Here is a 26,904-nt window from a genome sequence, read left to right as displayed (position 1 = left end):
TATATATATATATATATATATATATATATATATATGCCAAATCAGATTGGAGCCTGGTGTCGCCTTGTGGTCCACCAGTCCTCAGTCAAATCATCCAACCCATGCTAGCATGGAAAGCGGATGTTAAACGACGATGATGATGATATATAATCCAGATAAAAAAGACAAAGAAAGAATCTGGCACATCTTTAATTACCAGTTAAAATTATTTCAGTACCAATTTTTTAATGTCATTGCATGCAAAAATTTCATATGGAAAGTTACACAATACTATACATAACCAATGTATTTTGTAAAAGTACTTTTTATACATTAGAGTGACACAGACTTGCATCAAAAGGAGTGCAATGGTCATTTGTTGTATGTTGCTTATACAGGGACAAAGCAATACTCCAGCTTTCTACCTTATCAGGACCATAATGTGTGTGTCATTGCATTTGTTCCCCACTACCACCACCACCACCATCATTTGACATCCAGAGTTGGTTTGCTCACATCCTTATAACTTAGTGGTTCAGCCAAAGAGACTGTAGAATAAGTACCGAACCTAAAATTAACTGATGATGGCAGTATTGCTCGACTAAACCCTTCAAGGTAGTGGCCCCAGCACGGTCACAGTCGAATGACTGAAACAAGTAAAAGAAATAAAAGAAAAAACTTTTCAGTCACAGCTGTAGCTGTATGGACATGGAATTCACTTTGGAACTATGTTCTACAGAGTGTGGCAAAAAAAAAAGCTAGGATTTACCATTTTTGATAAGTTATGCACCGCTCCAAACCATGGTGGTAACTGAAAAAGTACAATGAAACAGCTACATGAAGATATAATTACCACCTGCCTAACTTCACCAGTACCACACCAATGAATGTATAAAATATAGGAGGCTTTACTGCTGCACTGTGTATCTAACTGTGTGGCACCTTGGGCAAGTATCTGACAAATGCCTTGTGAGTGGATTTGGTTAGTGAAAACTAATTAGAATCTCATTGCATACCAGAAGCAGACTGGGAGTGTGTTTTTTCCACATGTTTTTGTGTGACATAGTTTAAGTAAAAGAGTGACATCATGCTTATATCCCCATTAAATATTATGTAGCTCCTGTTAAAGGGAGTGGAATAAAAATTCCTTTCTTGAAAAATAGATAAAGGTTGGTACCAAGAGGGGCATCTAGTTGTAAAATGGTACCTCAATTAAATCTTCATCCAAGCCATAAAAGTGAACAATGACAAATGATGGCTCAGTAACACCAGTACTCCACATTACAGTTAATATGTTTAAATATCATCAACACCATCATTTTAACATCTACTTTTCCATGCTTGCATGAGTCAGATAAAATTTTTGAGGCAGAATTTTTATGGCTAGATGCCCTTCCTGTCACCAATCCTCACTTGTTTCCAAGCAAAGTATTATTTCCCTTTGCCAACTTGTTTTCCACTGGAAGACTAAGAACAAACAACATCACTTGGATGACTGATGTTCATTTACAATATCACATTATGTGGAGACAAGCTTACACAGTACAAACTCATACATGCATGTGTGTGTATGCACGCATGCACACACACACACACACACACACACACTCAGCCCAGGGCTAAAGTAGAAGACACTTGCCCAAGGTATTGCACAGTGGGACTGAACCCAATACTACATGGCTGAAAAGCAAGTTTCTTAACCACACAGTCACACCTATGCCTCAATATGTCTAAATATATTTAAAGAAATTACAGGCGCAGGAGTGGCTGTGTGTTAAGTAGCTTGCTTACCAACCACATGGTTCCGGGTTCAGTCCCACTGCGTGGCACCTTGGGCAAGTGTCTTCTACTATAGCCTCGGGCCGACCAAAGCCTTGTGAGTGGATTTGGTAGACGGAAACTGAAAGAAGCCTGTCGTATATATGTATATATATATATATATATATATATATATATATATATATATATATATATATATATATATATATATATATATGTATGTGTGTTTGCGTGTCTGTGTTTGTCCCCCCACCATTGCTTGACAACCGATGGTGGTATGTTTACGTCCCCGTAACTTAGCGGTTTGGCAAAAGAGACCAATAGAATAAGTACTAGGCTTCCAAAGAATAAGTCCCGGGGTCGATTTTCTCGACTAAAGGCGGTGCTCCAGCATGGCCGCAGTCAAATGACTGAAACAAGTAAAAGAGAAAGAGAAAGAGAATCCAAATTTAGTATTACAATTTTGACAATATTCTGAGATCAGACCAAGCCTGTTGTGTAGTTTGTCTCACAGTTAAACTAAATATATCTATGTATATCAAGCATTTAAAAGAAAAGATATATATAAACAATTGAGAAATATATCTAACCACAACAGGGTAGAGAAAAAATATTTTTCAGAACATAAACATTAACTGCTTTAGAGAAAACAAAGGGAAGTAAAATGTAGACAAACAACAACTGGTGAGTTTATTTGTAGTTCATCCATTGTGACTCTTCTCAAATATAACAGTATTGGTTTCAGCACATGGTTTCAAATGAAAATTCTTGCAAAACAAAATCAGAATTAAATAAATCGTATGATCTTTTATCTTTTACTTGTTTCAGTCATTTGACTGCAACTATGCTGGGGTACCACCTTGAAGAGTTTTTATTTGACTGAATCAATCCCAGTACTTATTTTTTTGTTAAGCCTGATACTTATTCTGTTGGTCTCTTTTTGCTGAAGTTACAGGGTTGTAAACACACCAACACTGGTTGTCAAGCAGTGGAGGGAGGCAAATACAGACACAAAGACACACACATACATGTACACAATGAGCTTCTTTCAGTTTCCATTTACCAAATTCACTCATAAGGCTTTGGTTGGCCAGAGCCTATAGTATAAGACACTTGCTCAAGGTGCCACACAGTGGGACTGAACCCAGAACCATGTGGTTGGGTAGCAAGCTTCTTACCACACAGCCATGCCTGCACCTGTAGAGGTTTAGATTTCTATAATTTTCATCAGAACTAGTGTTGAGTTTATACCAATGTTTAGTTTTTGACAAAATTCTATTAAAAGAGATCATGGTGCAATTAGTATTTGGAAGTATGTGATAATAATGTTTTATACATCGATATATTTTATATAGTATATTTTAACTTTGTACATTTAATGTAATATATTTTGTGCACCTGTTTTCTATATCTAATTCAGTATAGTTTATACATCTATTTTTATTTATCTAACATATTTTATACATCTGATACAATATATTTTATATATTTAATATAATCTATTTTATACCTCTAATACAATGTTTTATACATCTAATAATACAATATATTTTATTCATCTAATTTAATATGTAATATATTTTATATATCTAAATCCTTTTTCTTTTCTTTTTCATAGTCCTGTCACCTATGACTGCTGAGTCATCTGAATATTCCTTCCTTAATGATGACAATAGTCTATCTCAGATAATCAATCTCAGAAAGAATCTCGACATTAAACGATGGTGAGCTATCTTAAATAGTTGGGCTTTTTCCCCCACTCTTCTTGATTCTTTTGCTGCCATATTTCTGTTGAAATGCACTGTCTTTATTTCAGTTAATTTTGAAAATCTGGTAAAATAACTTTTCTTCATTAAGCTGGTGTTTGGAACATGAATTAGCATGAAATTTTGATGAAAGCTTTTAACTTAGATCACTTTAAAATGCAAATTGTGTTATAGAACCAGGGACAGTATTGGGTTGTTTAGCCTCAGAATGGTTAATTGGGTGATGATATTTATAATTACTCTTAGGCGGCAAGTTGGTAGGATCATTACTGCACTGAGTAATAATGTTCAGTGGTATTTCATATGTCTTTACATTCAAATGTCACCAAGGTCAACTTTGCTTTTGATCCTTTTGGGGTTGATAAAATAAGCACCAGTTGAGCACTGGAGTTGATGTAACCAACTTATCTCCTCCATCAAAATTGCTGGCATTGTGCCAAAATTTGGAACCAATATTTATAATTACCTTACTATATTTATTATGTCTGCTTCCAGTTACAGACTAAGTAGGTCATTCACATTTAATTTGTCCACTCTCAAGACACTGCAACTTTTGTAGTGGACATCATATCTTCAGCACTGGTGGCAGCAATCATCTACTATTTGGCCATAAGCTCCAAAAATCTCCTTGGCTTCAAAATTTCTGACCTCTCCAGTTTCACTTGTACCACTTATGTCCAAGATTTATTTCCAGTCACCAGACTGGAGTACTGTCATTCCTTTCAACAGATACTGCATTTGTGAACATGGTAATTACATACGTCTTGCTGGTGTTACCACTTGTATTTAAGTCGAATATTTTGCTTTATTTGTTATTCAATGGGGTGAACACTTGAAAAAAGCAAATAACCACTATTCTGAATTCAATGTTGGCAGCACCTCTTTCATATTTGCTTCCAGCTGCACCACTTTAGACCCATCTTCCCACTCAGGATGCAGAACAGCCATGTTCAGGTCAAGCTATAGCAGCCCATTCTTGAAATGTAGATCCTTTCATTTGAGCTCAAACTGCTCCTGATTCTTAGGTAGTATCATGTACACCTTAAGCTCCAACATATTTGTCCCTTTGCTTTTTTTCCTGTTCCAAAATACCAGGATGCCAACAGACATATAAAAAGAAGGATCATATGTAAAATTTCTCTAAACTTTAGCCAAAACTTCTTCCATGGTCCTAGTTCTCTCACTATAATCATCATTATCAAGGAGTACAGCATAGATATTGAAGTGTTACATATTCACTGCCTTGGAATATATGCAAGTCCTGATACAAGGTTGCACCTTTCTTGTGATGGCATAATTTGCAGATAATAAACCTCAACTTAGACACAGCTGAATAAGATTGTTAGGAGGATTTAACCATCAGCTAATTATTCTCATTCAGCTTTCTGTATCTTTACCATTCTTTATCCTTCCAGATAGATACATGGAAATGGGTAGAAAACACCTTGTACTTCAGAGTTGTGTGCATTCAGATGGAAGTTGTCCATCAACTTAGTACTCCTTAGGGCACTACATCTGTCTCTTCCCCCACATTATACAGGACTATTTATTCTCCAAGCAGTTATCAGGGCAGCTTCTCAACAAGAGGCTTTCTGTTGTGAAACAGTAACTGATAGACTCTCCAGAAAGGCTGGCTGGTTAACATATATCATGTATTGGTAAAAATCTTGTTATCATTATCTACTTCTTCCATTTTCCCAGGCTCATTTCTGGAAGTAAATGTGACCTGACCGTTCCTTTATTTATAGACATATTTCACAGCCTGGACACTTTATTAATGTGGCAAGGAAAGGAGTAGATAGTATGATATAGTCCACTGGTTGTCCAGTTTGATCTTCTGCCCAGTTCTCTGGCCTGATTTCATGGATGTGGCCTCTCTTCTCAGCAGATCTTTATTGGCATTGAAGATATGAATTCTTGCCTACAATTGTGAAGTTTCCAAGAAACTTTGGGAATTTTTTAGTACAGTGTCAGTTTTGGCTATAATCCTCCAATGGAAGCTTTTTGGCTAGATGGAAACACAGGGGTCATGTATGATTTTTTCTTTCTGTCTCTTTTTTGCCAAAGTGGTGGAATACTGCTTCAAGATTCTTCTTCTTTTGTCTAGAATTTCACTGAACATCACCTTGTTTGTCAGTCTCTTTGAGTGATTTTTGTCTTCATCAAAAAGACTACCATATTATGTTCTGTAAGCTCTTACACAGATTAGGTTAATCCCAGGTCTTCTTTTTTGGATTGACAGTAGTTGTCATTTCTTGTCACTTAGAATTGAGTGGTCTTAATAATGAAGAAAGTTGGTTTATCATAATACCAGATGACTGTCATTCAGTTTCAGAAACATCCATTGTAAAAGAGTTTATTGTCATATAATAATGGTAACAGGATAATCTCTTGGCCAACATTGACAATATTATTTCATCAAACAGACCCATATTGCAGATTAGTTGTTCTTGGATCAGGACAGTTTGTTGTACTCAATTTTTACCTGTGCAACAACTCCATATGGCTGCATGAATTGTTTTCTTCATGGTAGTACTGAAATAATCCTGTTACATCTGGAACCAACATGACAAATGTATTGGTATCAAATTGTGATTGATGATCTTCAGTCCAAACTGCTAGCCATCATCACCATGTAGGAAGTGCAGTACAAAACAGAGGATTGTAAACTTGGTAAAGCTTATTAATTCTCTGGAATCTTCCATCTCAGCACTGAACCTAACATCATTGTTGCCAGCATTTATCTCTAGTGTGATTACTGCCACCTCTGAAACCATAGGCAAGTTGTATGTTCTACAGTGGACAGCAGATTGCTTCATGTACTTGTCTGCAAGCAAGTCAACATCTATGCTTTTATATATCAATGATCTCAGTGCCTGCTTTGAGATTTTTGATGTTGGAGTTGTGTTCACGTAATGATTATTCATGAAATATCTCAAGAGCTAGATTAACATCTTTTCTTCAGATTAAATCAGGTCTGGTTCAACACCAGTGCCTGGTCCTTTGATTTTTTTAATGGGGTCTGATTTAACACCAACATCTGTCCTTGGATACCTATTAAGGATTTATCCTTCTTGAAGTGTTCAACCAGATGCTACTTCTACAACTCACTGCTCTTGTCCCCTTTCTGCCTATGATTTTCTCGTGGAGCTTGCCTCTTTTTAAGTGGGGTTTTATCCACACCAATCTGGGCCTGCAAAAGTAATGAATTAACCTTTCTATGACTAACATATTAACAGTGACGAAATGCCTTGCAATATTTAGTTCTAGTAAGATGGCAAGCTGGCAGAATCGTTAGCATGCCAGGCAAAACGCTTAGTGGCATTTCATGTCTTCACGTTCTGAGTTCAAATTCCACTGAGGTTGACTTTGCCTTTCATCCTTTCAGGACCAATAAAGTAAGTACCAGTTGAACACTGGGGGTTGATATAATTGACTTAACCCTCTCCCAAAATTGCTGGCCTTGTGTCAACATTTGAGATCAATATTTAGTTCTAATACTTAATATTTTAAATCCCATTGAAGTCCACTTTCATCCTTCTGGGATCAATATGTACCAGTCTAATACTAGGGTTCTCCTAGTTTCTTGAAACAAAAGACTGACTGAGAATTAGAAACAAATTTTTTCGATGTTGCTTGTGTTTTAAAGACCCTTGTATTCTTGTAAGAATTAATAAACCTCATGGATTATTATCTTTTAGAAGTATATTGATGGAATGATGCACACAAATCCTGTAATTATCAAGATTTGGCACACAAATTCTGTGGCAGGTTTGTCATCGTGTCTGACAACAGAAGATACATTCCTTTGCTAAATTTGAGTTTTAACCTAAATTGTATTGTGATATAAAAGGAAGTTTCAGTAATTTATCTTAGAAACCAGAGAAATAGAATATTTTATTCTCTTTATCCTATTTTCATTTGTTTTACCTAATTAAGCAAACAAGCAAGTTGTATATAGCAAATACATAGCAATAACTTGATGCAAAAAATACATTGTCTTGGCATACATTAGTTGAGCAGTCTGTAAGAACTGATTGTGAAGCAGTTTAATGATAATTGATGATGACAGTAAATCTTTGTGTCAACATTACTAGCTCTACACAGTTTTGCTTCAGAAATAGTTTTTTGTTTATTTTGTATTCCTTTTTAAGTTTTTTTATGGAGAAATTCTTTATAGAGATCTAATTTTCTAGCAAGTTTGTATGATTGGGTAAATAAAAAAAATCTATTTTTGTTGCAATAGTATAAGAGTCTGATACATGTGGAGCTTAAATTGAATTGGAAATTATTCTACATGAACAACAACTGATAACAATTATATTTTCTTGTTTTCTTTCTACCACTTTTCTGTGGAGAATATATCTATAGAAAATCTGTCTTTATGGTTCTGGTGATGATGTCTGCCTGAAGTTGAACTGATATCGTGAGAATTACTAACATTAGATAGAAGGTTAAATATAGTCTGAGGTAGAAGTGGCTGTGGAAGTTAAGAAGCTTGACCATCTAATATAAGGAATTTCTAAGATATATAAGTTGCTCACTCCAAGGAGTGAGCAACATTTCTTCTGATTTTACATTCTGAGTTCAAATTCTGTTAAGGTCAACTTGGTTTTTCATCCTTTTGGGGGTTGATAAAATAAGTACCAATTGAACACTGGGGCCAATGTAAATGACTTGCCTCCCTCCTCCAAAATTTCAGGCCTTGTTCCGATAGTAGTATGGGTTATTATTATTATCATCAAGGTGGTAAGCTGGCAGAATTATAACTGTGCTGGGCAAAAATGCCTTGTGGTATTTCAACTATCTTTACGTTCTGAGTTCAAATGCCACCAAAGTTTACTTTGCCTTTCATCCTTTCAGGGTCAATAAAATAAGTATCAGTTTAGTACTGGGGTCAATGTAATCAACTAGTCTCCTCCCCCAAATTTGCTGACCATCTGCCAGAATTTGAAACCATTATCATTATCATCATCATTATTATTGTAGGGTGGTGAGCTGGCATGCTTAGTGGCATTTAGTCTGTCCTCATGTTCTGAGTTCAAATTCTGCCAATGTTGACTTTGCCTTTCATCTTTTCAAGGTCGATAAAATAAGTTCCAATTGAACACTGGGATCGGTGTAATCGACTTATTCCTTTCCCCCAAAACTACTGGCCTTGTGCCAAAATTTGAAACCATCTGTATAATAATCTGCTTGTTCGTTTGTTAGAGATGTGGAGGTAGAGTAAAAGTGAAAGTGAGAGAGGAGGAGTATGAGTAGAGAAAAAGGAAGTGAGGAAGAAGTACAGAAAGATGTATAATAAGGCCAAATGCATCACATGGTTAGTTGAAGGGAGAGGCAAAGAGCAAGAGAAAAAGTTAAGAGAAAAGAAGGAGAGATAAATGTTAACAACGTTCTGTAGGGTGGGGAGGGAAAGGTAAAGAGAAAGAGATATGTTTAGGATGCAATGTTTAACAGAGAATGATGTTTTGGGTGGTGAGGTCAAAGAAAGGTAAATAGAGAGAGATGGACAGGGGAGGTAGTTACATTAAGAGAGAGAGTGACCGACAGACAGACAGATAGTGTTTGTAGTATTAGAGTAGAGATACATTGACAGCAAGAAAAAGTAGATATAAACAAACAGCTGGACTGAAGTGAAATGAAATGAACTTTGTTACTGAAAACTATAGTGATAGTGATGGTGGTTGTGTGTTGATAGTGAAAAGTTTTTTCTTTTTACTGAACTAATTCTATATTATTATTCTTCTACCTGTTCATTCACACTTTATGCTTTATTTTGTTAGAGAGGAGGAGGAAGTGGAGTGAGAGAGAATAAGAGGGAATGTGAGAGTGAGTGAGATAACAGATAACCAGTCACTCATGTGGTTAGTGGAAGTGAAAGATGAAGAGAAAGAGAAATGTTAAAGACAGGAAGAGGAGAATTACATGGTTAAAAAGTTTGTTGAAGAAGTAGAGTAAAAGAGAGAAATATAAAGTGCTTAGCAGAGGAAAATTTTTAAATCGTATTGTTTTGTGACTGGAAGTGAAATAACTTAGCAAAATAAAAATAAAAATCATCCTTTCTTAAATAGCTTCTCTTAATCTTTTTCATTCTGTAGAATTTTCACGGGTCCCACTAATTATTATTAAGGCTGAAAGGCTTGAGGACAGATACATCCCTCTTTGGTAGAGCTCTCAGTGACTTCTTCAAGCTTCATTTGAAAAGGAAATTGAGAGTGAAGAGGGATGTGCTGTGCTTGAGTTTATTGAAAGGTGAGTGAAAGTTGCAAAAATGGCAAGAGTGGATGGTACCTCTCAAAGTGTAGACCTGTGAGTCAAAGAGAAAGAATTGAAGAGGGCACTTGCTCTTGGGATTTCAGGGAAATCTTGGACAGTGGGGTTCCTTGATTATCCCTAGAGGCTTTCCTGTATCAGGAGGGCCACATCTCTATCATCCTCCCCACCCCCTTTTTTATTTGTTAACCTTTGTATGCTATGCATATGTTGCTTCTTTTTCAGTGTATACCATGTATACTTAGTTTCTTTCTCTCTATTTTTTTTATCATTTCATTATATGTGAACCCCAACACTTTATGTCTGTCTTTGTATTGTCCTTCTCATCCTTCGCCCTTGTGGCAAATAAATGAAATCATTATTATCATTATTATTAGACAAAACAAAGAGCGCAATGCAGTTGCAATAGATATTTTATTGGTTGAACGGTATTTCCACAGCAAGCCTGTCTTTGTTGAGTTCAAAATAGAAAGTGATAAAAATTCAAAATTATAGAAATTCAAATCTAAAATGTGAATGAGAGCAACCAGCATCCACACGTTGATGGAATAACATCACCAGTCTTTTTTTCTGTCTTTTTCTTTCCGCCAGTTATAAAATTGAAACTTAAAGACTGACGATGTCATTCCATCAACATGTGGATGCTGGTTGCTCTTGTTCATATTTTAGATCTGAATTTCTATAATCTTGAATTTTTATCACTTTTTATTTTGAACTCAACAAAGACAGGCTTGCTGTCAAAATATTGTTCAACTAATAAAATATCTATTGCATTTGCATCACACTCTTTGTCTTGTCTGTTTACCTTTGTGAAGAGTTACATCAATCCTTTTAAAATTTTATTATTATTATTATTATTATCATTATTATTATTATTATTTGTTTTGTTACTGTTGATCTCACCTTTTTTTGCTCCATGTAAATTCCCTGGTGATTTTTACTTATCGTTTTTATTTATTTTTTTCTAAATATTTTGCATTTATAATATCCCCAACAATTTATCTCTTACTACTACAAGTAGTAGTAGTAGTAACAACTTAAAAATAACGATGAAATCAACTTTGTCATTCATAACCCCAGGGTCAGTAAAGTAAAGTAGCAGCCCAGTTATCAAGTGAATGTAACCTACTACTAACCCTTCCCTCAAAATTACTGACCTTTGTGCCTAAATTAATAAGTGGATTGTCAGAAGCATTTGCATTTTGGAGGAAATGCCTTGTAATGTTTGCTCTGGTGTTTTATGTTGTGAATTCAGATTTTGTCAAAATGAACTTTATCTTTCATTCTTTTGGAGTCAATAAAATGATATAGCACTAATGAAGTACTGGGACCAATTTAATCAACTAATCCCCTTCATTATTATCCTTCTGGTGTCAATAAAATACACTAACAATCAAGTCCTGGGATTGAGGTAACAGACTTGCCTTATTCTCTCAAAATTGCTGGCCTTGTGCCAGAGTAGAAAGAATTATTATAATGATTATTATCTAAGGTGGTGTCCTGTCAGAATTGTTAGCACACCAAGCAAAGCGCTTAGTGGCATTTTGTTCATCTTTATGTTCTTAGTTCAAATCCTGCTGGGGTTGATGATATAAGTAACAGTTGAGCACTGGGGTCGAAGTAATCCACTTAACCCCTCTCCCAATGGCCTTATGCTAAAAATTTGAAACCATTGTTATTATTATTATTCTTATTCTGGGTTCAAATTCCACCAAGGTCAACTTTGCCTGTCATTCTTTCAGAGTCAATAAATTAAGTACCAGTTATGCACTGGGATCAACGTAATCGACTAGTCTCCTCCCCCAAAATTTCAGGCCTTATGCCTTTAGTTGAAAGGTTTATAATTATTATTTAAGGGAACGAGCTGGCAGAATCATCAGCACAACAGGCAAAGTGCTTAACAGCATTTCATCATTCTTTACAGTCTGCGTTTAAACACCACTTTGCTTTTTTAATCCCTTCAGTGGTTGATAAAATAAGTACCAGTTAAGCACTGTGATCAATGTAATTGACTTATCCTAAAATTACTGGCCTTATGCTAAAATTTGAAACCATTATTATTGATAAGACAGACAGCTGTCAGAATCATTAGCACACTAGACAAATGCTTAGTGGCATTTCATCCATCTTTATGCTCTGAGTTCATATTCTGCTTTTCATCCTTTCAGTTCAGCACTGGGGTTGATACAATTGACTTGCCCCTTCTCCCAAAATTTGAAACCAATATTAATATTATACAAAGGTGGCAAGTAGACAGAATTGGGAGCATGCTGGACAAAATGGTTAGCAGCATTTCTTCCTGCTCTTTACATTCTGAGTTCCAATTCCTCTGATGTCAACTTTACTTTTCATCCTTTTGGGGTTGATGGAATATGTCCCAATGAAGTGCTGGGATCGATGTAATCGACTTGCTTCTTCTTCTCAACAATTTCAGGCCTTGTGCTTATAGTAGAAAGGATTATTATTGTTATTATTGCAAGCTGGCAGAATCTTTAGTATGCCAGGCAAAATGCTTAGTAGCATTTTGTCCGTCTTTACATTCTGAGTTCAAATTCCACCAAGGTTGACTTTGCCTTTCCATCCTTTTAGGATCGATAAAATAAGTACCAGTTGAATCCTTGGGTTGATCTAATCAGCTTACCCCCTCCCCAAAAATTTCTGGCCTTGTGCCAAAATTTGAAACCATTATTATTATTATTAAAGCAGCAAGCTGGCAGAATCATTAGCATACTGGATGAAACGCTTAGCGGTATTTCACTGTTGCTACATTCTGAGTTCAAATTCCACCGAGGCCAACTTTTGGGGTCAATAAATTAAGTACCAGTGAAACACTGGGGTCAGTGTAATCGACCAGTCCTCTCCCCCAAAATTTCAGACCTTATGCCTTTAGGAGAAAGGATTATTAAGGTAGCAAACTGGCAGAAGCATTAGCACACTGGACAGAATGCTAAGCATTTTTATCTGATTTTATGTTGAGTTCAAATTCCACTGAGGTCAATTTTGCCTTCCATCTTTTTGGGGGTTGATAAATTAAGTACCAATAATTGACAAGCTGCCTCTCCAAAAAATTTCAGGTTTGTGCCTATAGTAAAAAGGAAGGCAGCATTTCACCTGTCCTTATGTTCTGAGTTCAAATTCTGCTGGGGGCGACTTTGTCATTCATCCTTTGGGGGTCGATAAATTAAGTACCAGTGAAAGACTGGGGTCAGTATAATCAACTAGTTCCCTCCCCCAAATTTCAGTAGAAAGAATTATTATTATTATTATCATTATTATTATTAAGGCAGCAAACTGGCAGAATTGTTAGCATGCTGGACAAAATGCTTAGCGGTATTTTTTCCCATCGCTACATTCTGAGTTCAAATTCAGCCAAGGTTCACTTTGCCTTTCATCTTTCCAGGGTCAATAAAATAAGTACCAGTTGAACATTGGAGTCAATGTAATTGACTCATCCCCTCCCCCCAAATTGTTGCCCTTGTGGCAAAATTTGAAACCATTATTATTATTATTATTATTATTATTATTATTATTATTATTATTATTATTATTATTATTATTATGGCAAACTGGCAGAATGGTTAGCCTGCTGGGTAAAATTCATTCATCTATTTCATAATTGTTGTCATCATTGTTGTAGTTGTCATCATCATCATTAGTTTTTAGTTATATTTCTTCCTACATTTTTTATGGGTCGGGCAGATTTGCAAATACAACATCCTTCCACACAACTCAATTCTGTGTTTTCCCTATCTTCATAAATATCTTGGTGGTGTCCTAATACGATCAGTGTCCAGTGACCAAAACCAGGGTCTAGATAAGAGGAATCAATTGGTAGTAGCAACTAGCCATATTTGATATAAATATTGAACTTCTTCAGTTTTATTATCTGTCTTATTTTGTCTGTCAAACAGGTATTGTATGTCTCGACCCCAGTATCCTTCATCAGCAGGGATTTCAGCACTAGTATCCTGTTGGAATTACCTATACAGTACCCTTGGTCAAGGAAAGTAGGTACATCTCATTTATTATTTCTCTTCCTCAGCTTCCTTCTCTCTTCATTTATTCTTTGCCTCTTTCTGCCTTTCTAATCTAATAATATTTCAAATTTAATTTCCTGATGAAATAGTTTATTCATCTCATTCAAATTAATTACCTTTTTTTATGTATTAATTATGTAATGATTATGTTGATGATGATGTTTTGTTTTTGGACTATGGAAACAATTGCAGAACTTAGAATGAAATTATGAAATATCTGTGAAATCTTTTTATTCTTTCGAAATATTCTGCTCTGAACATTTTGTTTCATCCAAATTATCTCTATGCAAACTCATTCCTATTGTGGATATTGTATTGAAGTCTTGATATATTGCAGTTTAACAAGATACATTAAGTTGGATGTAAAGATTGCCTTTTGGTAATACTAATACTGCTTCTGCTGCGAATAACTATTTTATTGTATAATTAGAAATAAATACTTGTTACCAAGAAAACTTATTAAATTTAATGTTTTTGTAGAAATGTAGTTTAATCATTAATTGCATTTAGTAATAATTACTAATTATAACTAAAAGTCATAATTTTACCTTTTATAATTGACAGTTTTATCCAATTATATATCCATTCCTCTGTTCTTGGGAGGGTTATAGAGGCAGAGTCTCCAGGCACCTCCTCCATAGGGTCTAATTAGAAACAACCATCATTAAACTTTCTGGTTAGATTCCCAGATGAGATCTTAAATTCAGTGAATTTAATAGTGCTTATGCACTGATTGAATATATTAATCTAATAACCTCTAAAACTTGGTCAACTGTGAGTAAGCTGATCAATGATCTAAAGCTTTCCCCGTCATGCTCAACCTATCCCTTTTTGTATATCTCTGTCTACTGTTTCGAATTGAAGTGAACAGTTAAAATCTCAATATCCCTACTCAAAAATAAAAAAAATAAGTTATCAGAGTAATTCTTTAGAAAACAGCACTCTCCTAGTTTTCTATTGTTTGTTAATAATTGATTTTTAGTGTAAAACTATTCTCATGTTTCTGAACAAAAGTACAGTAGTTTAAAGTTTAAACAAGATATAGACAGGAATCCATTGAAAAGTTCATAGGCTGACAAAGATACTTGCATGGAATGTGACTAAATGAGGTTTATTTTTCGACTTGGTCCTCCTTGCAGTCCACACATTCCTTCCATCAGTGCTCGGATCCCATTGGTGAAGAAACTTTCATTCTGTTGGTTAAAAAGGTTATCACCAGATGATAGTCAGATGGAACCTAATCAGGGGAATAGGGAGGGTGACCAACCAGTTCAAAGCCACAGTCATTCACAGCAGCCATTGAAACCAATGGTGAAATTAATACAAATTATTTAAGTATAATATAACTAGAAAGTTTACTCTTGCGAATACAAGCAACTGAAATGGGGTTCCGCTGAAGGATCTCTTGAATAACATTACTTAACAGGGTGTGAAGCTCAGATCAAGGAATCACTCCAGGTCAAGCCACTCCTCCTCATTGAGAGATCACAACTCTGGTATGACAGTCATGATTAGAATGTCTCAGGAAAGACGAACAAGCTGGATTCTTTAAGATGAGTTAAATATCAGGATATTTTAAGGTTGGCCAAGAACAAGATACTTGAATGATATCCTTAGTCTCAGTTGGTCATACTTGAGAATCTAACCAGAAAGTTTAATGATGGTTGTTTCTAATTAGACCCTATGGAGGAGGTGCCTAGAGACTCTGCCTCTATAACCCTCCCAAGAACAGAGGAATGGATATATGATTGGATAAAACTGTCAATTATAACATGTAAAATTATGGCTTTTAGTTATAATTAGTAATTATTACTAAATGCAATTAATGATTAAACTATATTTCTACAGAGACATTAAATTTAATAAGTTTTCTTGGTAACAAGAATTTATTTCTAATTATACAATAAAATAATTATTCGCAGCAGAAGCAGTATTAGTATTACCAAAAGGCAATCTTTACATCCAACTTAATGTATCTTGTTAAAATACCAAATACTTGAAACACATTGTACATAAAAGCACAGATATGTATCATAGCAGATGAGAATCATCTGTTATGGATGCTGGAATTGTCAGATCACATGATTTCAGTCTGCTGGAGTTGCTCAGTGGCAGGCATCCAGCAATTATACTTATTTCAATAAATTAGCACTTTTATCTTTTAAATATATATTAAAAGGTTGTCAGGCTTTTACAGACTATTCAGAAAAGTGAACTGATGGGCATAGGTGGATGGCTGAGTTGTAGGATCAGTAAAGCGTTGGACACATGATTTTATGCTCTTAGTTCAAATCCTTCATATGTCAAGTTTACCTCTCAACCTTCAGAAATCAATAAGATAAGTAACAGTGAATGAAACAAGTTATGGAGACAATGTAATTGATTAAAAGGCAATGATGCTGCATGGCCACTAATCCTATGACTGAAATTTGTAAAAACAATGAACTAATTTTTATAACAAAAATAATTTTAAATCAAATTTTAAAATATCATTAAATATATTTCACCTCTTTCCTCTCCAACATAAAATTGGATGGATGCAAGCATTCATGTATGTATGTGTGCATGCGTGTGTGTATGTGTACCAGCAAGGAAGACAAACATTAAATGATAATGATGATGAACGATATGTATATACATATATATATATATATGTGGTCTGATCAATAAGTATCCAGTCTGTTGCCATAGTAACGAAGCTAAAGCATGCAGAGTGAAACCACTTGACACTGATTGACCATGAACTCTACTGTACATGTACACTAAGTTTTAACATTCTAGCTCACTTCTGCTGTTTACAGCAGTACTTGGAAGGAAGATGTGTAGCATGTGATCATCATATTGACAATGACAGAGAAAGTTGAGCAGAGAATCTGCATCAAATTTTGCCAAAAGCTTGATGATACCTGCTCAGAGGCCTACGCAAAGTTTTCAAAAGCTTTGGTCGTTCTCAACTCAATCAAGGAAATCTTGTGCAACTGAAAGATGAGTATCATTTTGGTCAGCTGAAAGCAGTTTTGGCACAAACTTGGCAGACACACATCTCATACCCAAATCTTCAGTGATAATGGACTGAACTGAACCGTAACTAATCTGCACATCCTCTGATAACTCATGCATGGTGATTCAATGATTTCCTCTCACAGGTGCATGCACATCTGTGATGTTTTTCTAAGTTCTGCTGTCTGTGGGTTTCCCTGTATGTTCATCATTATTGACATTTTTCAGCCATCTTGGAACGTCTGAACCACCTGTATACTTGTGTGCAGCTTATACACTCTTTTCCATACACCTTCTGCAACTTTGCATGGGCCTCTGAGCAGGTATCACCATCACAACTTTCTCTCTCGTGGACAATGCAGCAATCACACACTACACACCTTCCTTCCAAGCACTACTATAAACAGCAGAAGTGAGCTAGAACGTTAAAGCTGAGTGCGCTTGCACAGCAGAATTCAAAGTTAATCTGTGCCAAGTGGCTTCATTCTGCGTACTTTAGCTTTGTTACTATGACAACAGTCCGGATACTTATTGATCAGACTTTGTATGTCTATGCATATATGAATGTGTATATATATACACATGTATATACATATGTGTGTTTGTATTTATATATATATATATATATATATATATATGCATATATGTGTGTGTATGTATATATTTATATATATGCATGTGTATATATGCATGTATATGTGTATGTATATATATCTATATGTGTATTTGTGCGTGTATATAAAAGCATATATATTTACCAACTACCCAACGAAATGTAAGAGCGAAATCAATCTACAGTCAGTTTTGTTTGATAAAGTTGCTTCAGAGTTATCTCCCTTACTACACGAAAAAAAGCCTTGTCAGAGAAATACATTTTATATACTAAAAGATGAAAATCCACAAACGAGTGTGTGTGTGTGTGTGTGGAGACACGTGGCTTAGTTATTAGGGTGTTGGACTCATGATCATAAGATTGTGGTTTTGACTCCTGGACAGGGCACAGCATTGTGTTCTTAACCAAAAGCCCTCATTTCACGTTGCTCCTGTCCACTCAGTGAGTAATCTTGCAATGGAATTGCATCTTGTCCAGTGAGAAATATATACCCTTTGGAAACTGGGATACCCACTTATGAGTATATGTGACATGGAAAGCATCTTATAATATTTTTGATGTAATAAGAAGTTATAAATTTCGAGAATATGTGAATTTTTTTTTTCTTCTTTCTGGAACAAAGGAAATAAAGCTATATATAACTGCATGTTACTATTGGGTTAAAAACCCTTTGCATGGCCAGTGAAAGGCAAACTAAATAAAAACAATTTTTTTCCATAACTTCAATTTTTTTGGTCGTTTTTTTTTTAATTTAGATAATTTAATAATTATATATATAATACATGTATATGATAGATATATAACAAAAAAAAAAATACAAATTCAAAACTGAAGAAAACAAACATGAGTGAAGAAAGACAAAAAGAAGAGGAAGAAAGAAAGAAAGAAATGTCAATTCAACACCAATTGGTCTCTCACCACAAGGTTCAACAGAATCTACTGAAACAAGTCAACATGCAGCATTACCATGTGTGATGGCAGGGCTAAGGCACTGGAACAGCCAAGCACCCTCACAGGTTTCACTTGACACCTTTGTAAGGTGAGCTGCCATCAATGACACGAACTTCACTGTTAGCAGTCCAGCTCCTCCAGATGTCTCAAACTCCACAGGCTGGAAGAAATGGCTCACTGACAAGTCCTGATACTTAAGGATTTTGTTCTATTCATCTCCAGAAGCAATGAACCTCCCATTTAAGGCAGCAGCCAGGATGTGGGAGGAAGCAAAGGAGTCACAGATTATGGCATTCCAGATGAGACACCTGGTGGTACCCAAGGTCAAAGAGTAAGACCACCTGGTCTCTTCCTTGTAAATTGAAACATCTTCCATGTAGATTGAAACGTCAGACATTTATTTATTTATTGTTCCTACAACAACCACAAGGATATCAAAAATTATTCCAAAGTCATCCATAAATTCACCTCGATTATTGTTTTGTCACTGTTAAAAGAATATAAATTACATATTAAATATTACCAGATAGAGTTCTCTAAAAGAAGAAAGAAAATTCTCCTTCTTGTAGTTAAAATAAGAAAATAACAAAAATGTTTGGTCCACAGAGGAGTAATTCAAGGGAGAATACTCTGGAGGGTTTTTTTTAAATTTATTTTTTTCTATTTAAAAATAGGATATCGGTCCAGCTTTACAAGCTAATGCAACCTATATATGCATAGGTTTAACAGTGACAAAACTAAATACAGGGGAAAATTCTATGTCAAAAGTTATAAGGACTAATTTCTAATAAGGGACAAAATATCAGAAGGGACCGGATAAGTTATTTTTCTAAGTTGTTATTCATCACTAAAAATATGTTTACAATATATTCCATCAGACACAATACAGTAAGTGCAAGACGCTATACAATAGTGTTGAGTTGTTCAATTAATCATCTAATCAGTCATTCAGTCCATCTATTTATTTAGTTTAGTGTTTTATTTGAGTGAGGGGGGGGGAGGTTCAGCTAGGGGTTCAGACTACTGTAACACTACCAAAGATAAATATAAATACAACAGAAATATTAGAAATACGATAAAGCGACTCATAAATAATAATAGCCATAACAACAACAACAATAATAAAAAATAATAATAAAATTGTTAGTAATAATAGTAATCTTTATATATAGTAATCTTTAATCCATTTCTTTTAAAAAGACTATATATTCTCTTCTTATATAATTCTAGTGTTCTATTGATGCAATTCTTAGTTAGTAATAAAAGCTCATCCCTATATAAACCACCCTCCAATTTTAAGTTTTCAAGTTGAAGTTCTGATAATAAATATATACCTGCTAAATCAGTTACCTGTGCTGAATCGGGTGCCCCCATTGGTATATCAAAATAGTCCCTAGTATCTTTCCTAGCCCACAACTTATTATTATATTTAATCAACAATTTCCTAGCCATTTTAACTACATTGACTTCATCATAAGTCATACTTACCTTCTTCATTGCATAAATTAGGGCCTTATTAAGTACAATCTCATTAATAGAAGAATAATAATTATCAGTATCTATTTGAATAAATTTATATGTATTTTTATCTTTGATATTATTTAACCATTTTAAAGTATCTATAGTACTATCCCATAATTTAAGGTAATTAATATCATTTAATCTATTGATATATTTATGTAAAATGATCTTACTTAATTTACCTAGATCTGACTTACAAGGACAAATAAGCCTAACTTTAGAGTCAGAATAAAAATTATCCTTATGGTCTTTCAAATTACTTCTAGGGTGCATAGGTACATAAGGTTCAGTCTTATTATCTAATTCATATTTCATCATTATTAATTTAGAGGCTTTATTTATAGAATATAAAGTATTTTCCGGAACAATTTTATATTTCTTATTAATTTCTTTCTCTAATAGGTAATCATATAATTTGACATCTAGTTTAACAGGTTCCTAGTTTAATCTGATTGCACTATAATTCCATCGATATTTCTAAATAGTTTTATTTTACTAGCTAGATTTTTTAAATAATCATTATGTCTATTTGGGTATTTATGAAATTATATATTCAGGTGAATATGGTACTTAAGTTGAGGCACCAGAATTTAGTATGGTATTATCCATACAATTTCAAAGTAAGGTGATTAAAATCAAAATAAGCAACATGGATATCCAGAGGTAATGTAGTACGATCGTTTCATGCAACTCCATATAATTGAACAATGTAATCATTACATCAATTTGAAATTCAGAGGAATCCTCAGCTGCACAAAGATATAGAACTTAATTAAATTAGAACAGATGGACACATTAGTATAAGACAAAGAACACCCTTGCAAGCTACGCAGATGATATGAAAGTCTTGCAGAAAATAGAGAACCCCAGCAATGTTACGCATCTGCAGCAGGAGTTGGACTCAATTTGTAGATGGGCTGAAGATAATAATATGCAGTTTAATGCTGAAAATTTCCAAGCTCTGCTCTACCAGCATCCAAAACTGAATATGAAACTTACAGAGTACACTGGTCCGCAGAGAATTTCAATCCCAGGTCCTAAATCAGTGAGGGACCTGGGTATCAACATGAGTTATCATACCCCTTTCCAAGTGCACATTGCCAGGATGGTGACAAAGTGCAGACGACTGGTTGGATGGATCCTGAGAACATTCAGAACCAGAGATAAGGAAACCATGATGGACCTCTGGAGGACATTCGTCTTCAGCTGCCTGGATTACTGCTCCCAGCTATGGTCACCCACCAGTGTGAAATTAACAGCGAACCTTGAAGCAATCCAGAGAAGACTCACAAAGAAGATTGTCTCTTTGCAACTGCTCAGCTACTGGGAAAGGCTGAAACAGCTAAGACTCTACTCTCTGGAGAGAAAGCAGGAGAGGTATGCAGTTAATATACCTCTGGGAGATCCTGGAAGAAATTGTGCCAAATTTTGGCATTGAAAGCTACACCAATGTCAGAACTGGACGACACTGCATAGTGCCAAAGATCCCAGCAACGCCATCGCACTTCAGGAATAGTTACTGCAACATCCTGGATTTCAGGGGCCCACAGTTTTTTAATATTCTCCCAAAGAGCCTGAGGAACCTGCACAAAGTAGATGAAGGAGTTTTTAAATCAAAGTTGGACCTCTTACTGTCGAGAGTCCCAGATGAACCTACCTCACAGCAAGGGGAGCAAATGAGGGTAGCTACATCAAACTCCATTCTTCACCAAGTGCTGCATATTGGAGGAGGATCTCAGTAATTACAGTGTAGCAAAACAGTAGTGCATCAGCATGGCCGCAGTTCTGAGCTGAAACTACAGAAAAAAAAATATATATATATAAAACAGTCCTCCATACTCTATCAACATGTCAAGGACCAACATGGAGGAAACCTGGGTCAGCTTGACATCCGCATCTTATCCAAGCACCCAAACAACCCAACTCTGAGACAAATACGGGAGTACATCCTCATAAATGAAACTTCGCCAATACTAAATAGGAAATATACATAGTAGATATCAAACCCCCATACCCACAGTTTTCACAGGTAGACGGGAATAGTTAGTGGATTGTTATGTGGATAGATGTATGTATCTGTGTGTGTGTATGTATGTGTATATATATATATATATGTAGATAGATGTATGTGTGTGTGTGGGTGGGTGTATGAATATATATATTTATATGCACATGTATGTAAGCATACGGATATAAAAATAAACAGATCAACATACAGACGGATAGGTACATAAGTTATATGAACAAACAAGCACACATATGCAAATGAAGACTGAAACGCATAACCATATATATACACACACACACACACACACACACACTTTACTTCACACAAGGACACATATGGAGATACACGTCCACACATATGGAGATGCACATACATACATACAAAAACGGTACGTAGTTGCAGAACAGGCACAAGCACACACAAGGCGACAGAGGTACACACACACATATACAAACACACACGCGCACATACATAAAAACATACAAGCACAGACATGCAAACACATGAATATGTAGAATACATACATACCAATGTACACACACACAAGTAGATACATATGCACACACACATACACATACATGCATACACACATACATGCATGTATAGGCACACACATGCACACAAACAAGCAACAAGGAATGCAGTGTGAATAACTAAGAGTCAAGACTATTGAAAAGGTTGCAAGATGCAACGAAAATTTTAGAAAAATAAAAAAGAAATAAGTGTAAATTTTACTGGAGGGTGTGCTAAATTATAAGGCACCAAAATAGAATGAGTCTCCCCAGACACAACAGAATATGCTTCAATACATGAGCTCACAAAGAATCTTACAAACCAAATGTATATGTATACATACATATATAGTTCATGATGGAGTCATACCCAATGACTGGCATAGCAGCACCATAGTCAACTGCTACAAAGGTAAAGGTGATGCTTCAGTTAGAAATAACTACAGGGGTATCAAACAGTTGCATCAGGTGATGAAGGTCACGGAGAGAGTCATAGCCCAACTAATTAGGGTGAGAGTCCGCTTAGGTGAGATGCAGTTCAGTTTTGTGCCAGGTAGATACATCACTAATGCTATATTCCTGGTACAGCAACTGCAGGAGAAATATCTAGCCAAAGATAAACCCCTATATTTGGCTTCTGTGGACTTGGAGAAAGCCTTTGACAGGGTCCCCCAATCCCTCATCTGGTGGGTGATGCAGAAACTGGGAATTGACAAATGGTTAATAAAGGTTGTACAGGTCCTATACAGAGATGGTGGGTGTCAGTAGGTTAGGATTAGAAATGAGTATGGTGAAGAATTCCGGGTAGCAGTAGGGGTCCACCAAGGATCAGCCTTCAGGCCCCTCTTATTCATTGTAGTCCTCCAGGCAATTACAGAGGAATTCAAGACAGGTTGCTCCTGGGAAGTCCTTTATGCTGATGATCTGGCCCTCATAGCAGAATCACTACCAGAACTAGAGAAGAAACTTCAAGTTTGGAAGCAAGGTTTAGAATCAAAGGGCCTTAGAGTCAATGTTGCAAAGACCAAAATTCTAGTAAGCAGGAAGGCGAACACATCACACACCCCTTCAGGTTGGTGGCCCTGCTCGATCTGTAGTAAAGGTGTAGGTAGAAATTCCATAAGATGTACTCAGTGTAAGTTATGGATGCATAAGAGGTGCTGCAACATCAAAGGAAGGTTAATCGGGAAGATAGCTTTCACGTGCAATAAACACCACAGATGCTCAGAAAACAGACTCCATCACATGCCATGGGGAGAAACTAGAAGTAGTTGATAACTTCCACTACCTAGGTAACCAAGTCTGTAATAGGGGTGGATGCTCAGAGAGTGTTACCACTAGAATAAGAATAGCCTGGGCAAAGTTCAGAAAGCTTCTACCCCTACTGGGGACAAAGGGCCTCTCACTCAGAGTGAAAGGTAGATTGTATGATGCATGTGTATGAACTGCCATGCTTCACGGCAGTGAAACATGGGCCATAACTGCTGAACACATGCGTAGGCTCGAAAGAAATGAAGTTCGCATGATCCGCTGGATGTGTAATGTCAGTGTGCACACACGACAGAGTGTAAGCATTCTGAGAGAAATGGTAGACATAAGAAGCATCAGATGTGGCATGCAAAAGAGATGTTTGCGCTGGTATGGTCATGTACTGTGGATGGACGAGGAGAGCTGCATGAAGAAGTGCCACTCCCAAACAGTGGGAGGAATCCAGGGTAGAGGGAGACCCAGGAAGACATGGGATGAGGTGGTGAAGCATGACCTTCAAATGTTGGGCCTCACAGAGGCAATGATGAAAGACTGAGACCTCAGGAGATATGCTGTGATTGAGAAGACCCAGCAAATAAAGTGAGTCCACAGCAGTAACTTACACCAGTCTTGCATAACCAGCCCACTCAAAAGTACCTTGGATCATTGGGTGACATGCCATGCTTGAGGAGACCTATTGAGTCAAGTACATCAACATCAGCAATATCATAATCAAATCAAATGGAAATTGTAGTTGTGAGCCCCAAGCCAGGAGCACATAAAAAGCACCATCCGAATATGGCTGAAACCAGTGCCGCCTTGACTGGCTTCCATGCTGGTGGCATGTAAAAAGCATCCACTATACTCTCAGAGTGGTTGGCGTTAGGAAAGGCATCCAGCTGTAGAAACACTGCCAGATCAGATTGGGGCCTGGTGCAACCTCCTGACTTACCAGACCCCAGTCGAACTGTCCAACCCATGCCAGCATGGAAAATGGATGTTAAACGATGATGATGATGATATGTATATATATATAGATATATATATATATATATATATATATACATATATATATAGATAGATAGATAGATAGATAGATATAGATTTGTGTGCATATTCACTTTTCACGCGAATACAGCATCACCAATTGCTTTCATTCTTGTGATGCATAAACAGTCTGACCTCAGACAAATAATACGCTGTTTATTTGATTTTTTTTTTTTATTAAAAATTATAAAAAATAAAAAAATATTGCTTTTTATATTACATTCACACCTTTGAAAGTTTTTGAAATATTGACTTCAAGAAGTAGTCTGGGGAGACACCTGCACTGTGCTGCAGTGTTGGAAAGGTTAAACTCCCTGCAATCCCCCGACCTTCAGCGACATTGAAGAAACTGTTGTCATCAACTGACCAAGATTCCAAGCACTTCCAAAACAAAACTAGACAGTACAATGCTGCACTACAGATGACATCATTTGGAGCCACATGCAAACTTTCAAGGTCCGAGGTCAGATTTATCATTGGATTGGCTCTCTACTACCTCTGTCAAATGAATCACCAAAATTCCTTCAAATGTATTTTATGGGTGATTCTCATCAAAAAGGGCAAGAGAGGTGCAAGAACACTTCTGGCATCAGGATGAACATTGTAGTGTCTCTGCAAAAGATGCTGCATAACAACAACCTGATCAGAAGCTTCAAGATTGCACTTGAAACAATTCTACCTGACACCATGGATTACAAGGTAGTTATCAGATTAGACAAGAAACCATCTGGTCAACATGAAGGGAGGTTTAAGAGGCCAACAGCAAATGAAATAGCTGTGTTTCTTGTTGGGCAAGAACATGACAAGCATGACATTGTCCTCCATCTCAGAGACAAATGGAAGCTCCTAAAAATATCACACTCACAGCATTCTTCAATCTCTGTCAAGATGATGAAGTAGCTTCAAGACTGCTATACAATCAAGTTCCACAATTCTATACCTGGAACTAAATCAAATGGAAAAGATGTACACTTGGAGCACCCATACATCATCTAGAAATCAAGAAATCAGACACACTCGGCAGAGTCTATGTTGTCCATCCCAGCTACTCAGAGTGCTACTATCTAAGGGTCAAGGGACCCACATCATTTACAGCCTTACATATGGTTGATAACACAGTATGTCAAACATATCGCCAGGCTTACCATCTCAGAGGTCTTCTGGAAGATGAGGCACACTGGGATGCACTCTGACAGAGGCACAAATGTGCAAGTCTCCTATGCAGCTGAGAAACCTCTTCTCCATCATGGCAACATGAAGGTTGAGAATGTCTTTATTCCAAGGATACCTCTCATTTCAAATGATCTTCCCTTTCAGTTCAAGAGACTGCAGTTTCCTGTCAAACTTAGCTTTGCAATGTCTATCAACAAAGCACAAAGTCAATCTCTAAAGGTGGTGGGACTTAACTTCCTTCAACCTTGCTTCTCACATGGTCAGCTGTATGTTGGATGTTCTACACTTCAAGATGAAAAGAACTTCTACATTCTCAGTGATAAACGTGGCAAGACAGAAAACATAGTATATGAAGAAGCACTTACATGAATCATAGGTCCATGTCATATACAGAAGTGTAAAACCATTGAGTGTTGAAGTATTACTATTACACTTCCACGTTTCGACTGACATGCGTGAATGTATATCTGTGTGTATAAAAGTGAAACAATAACATGATATATTCACTGTCTGTTTGTGTGTGTACTCTACATATGGCCTTTCATTGTTTTATTATCTGTACCTTTTTTTGGCTACGAAATAAGTTGGACAAATGTGTATTTATTTCATATACATATATGAGTTGAAAATTTTCTTTTCACATTTCACTTAACGTCTATGTTCCGTGTTGGCATGAGTTGCAGAGTTATGTAGAAAGTTGGTATATCAGCTACTAGCAGTTGAGACCTGTGTAATCTAGACAGCGTTTTTAAATTTCATTATTTTCTTTAACCCAGGCAACGTTGGGTATTTCTGCTAGTATATATATATCAGCATGTTGTTGTTTTCTCAAAAAAATTGTTGTTTTCTCAAAAAATCTCATTTCTTGCACTTCCTTTTCGCTAACATTTCTAAATCAGTAAATTATTTTTGCTTGTTATCTGTGATGATAAAAAGCTAATTTACAGTTCCTTTTATTTCAGACGTGATCCAGTAAGTCAAGAGGTTGCTTTAA

At 36.0% G+C, this 26,904-nt stretch overlaps 1 protein-coding gene across 1 annotated transcript in view; it reads left to right on the top strand.

Annotated features, from left to right (window-relative positions):
• LOC106877634 (uncharacterized) overlaps positions 1-26,904 on the top strand; it is a 58,166-nt gene that overhangs the window by 18,380 nt on the left and 12,882 nt on the right. The window contains exons 4-6 of the mRNA XM_052969865.1: positions 3,377-3,482; positions 13,712-13,807; positions 26,873-26,897. Coding sequence (XP_052825825.1) covers positions 3,377-3,482; positions 13,712-13,807; positions 26,873-26,897 — 227 coding nt within the window. The remainder of the gene's footprint in view (positions 1-3,376; positions 3,483-13,711; positions 13,808-26,872; positions 26,898-26,904) is intronic.

Source organism: Octopus bimaculoides, chromosome 8, assembly GCF_001194135.2.
Source record: "Octopus bimaculoides isolate UCB-OBI-ISO-001 chromosome 8, ASM119413v2, whole genome shotgun sequence".
Lineage (NCBI taxonomy): Eukaryota > Metazoa > Mollusca > Cephalopoda > Octopoda > Octopodidae > Octopus > Octopus bimaculoides.
This window is presented reverse-complemented; position numbering and strand designations above follow the sequence as displayed.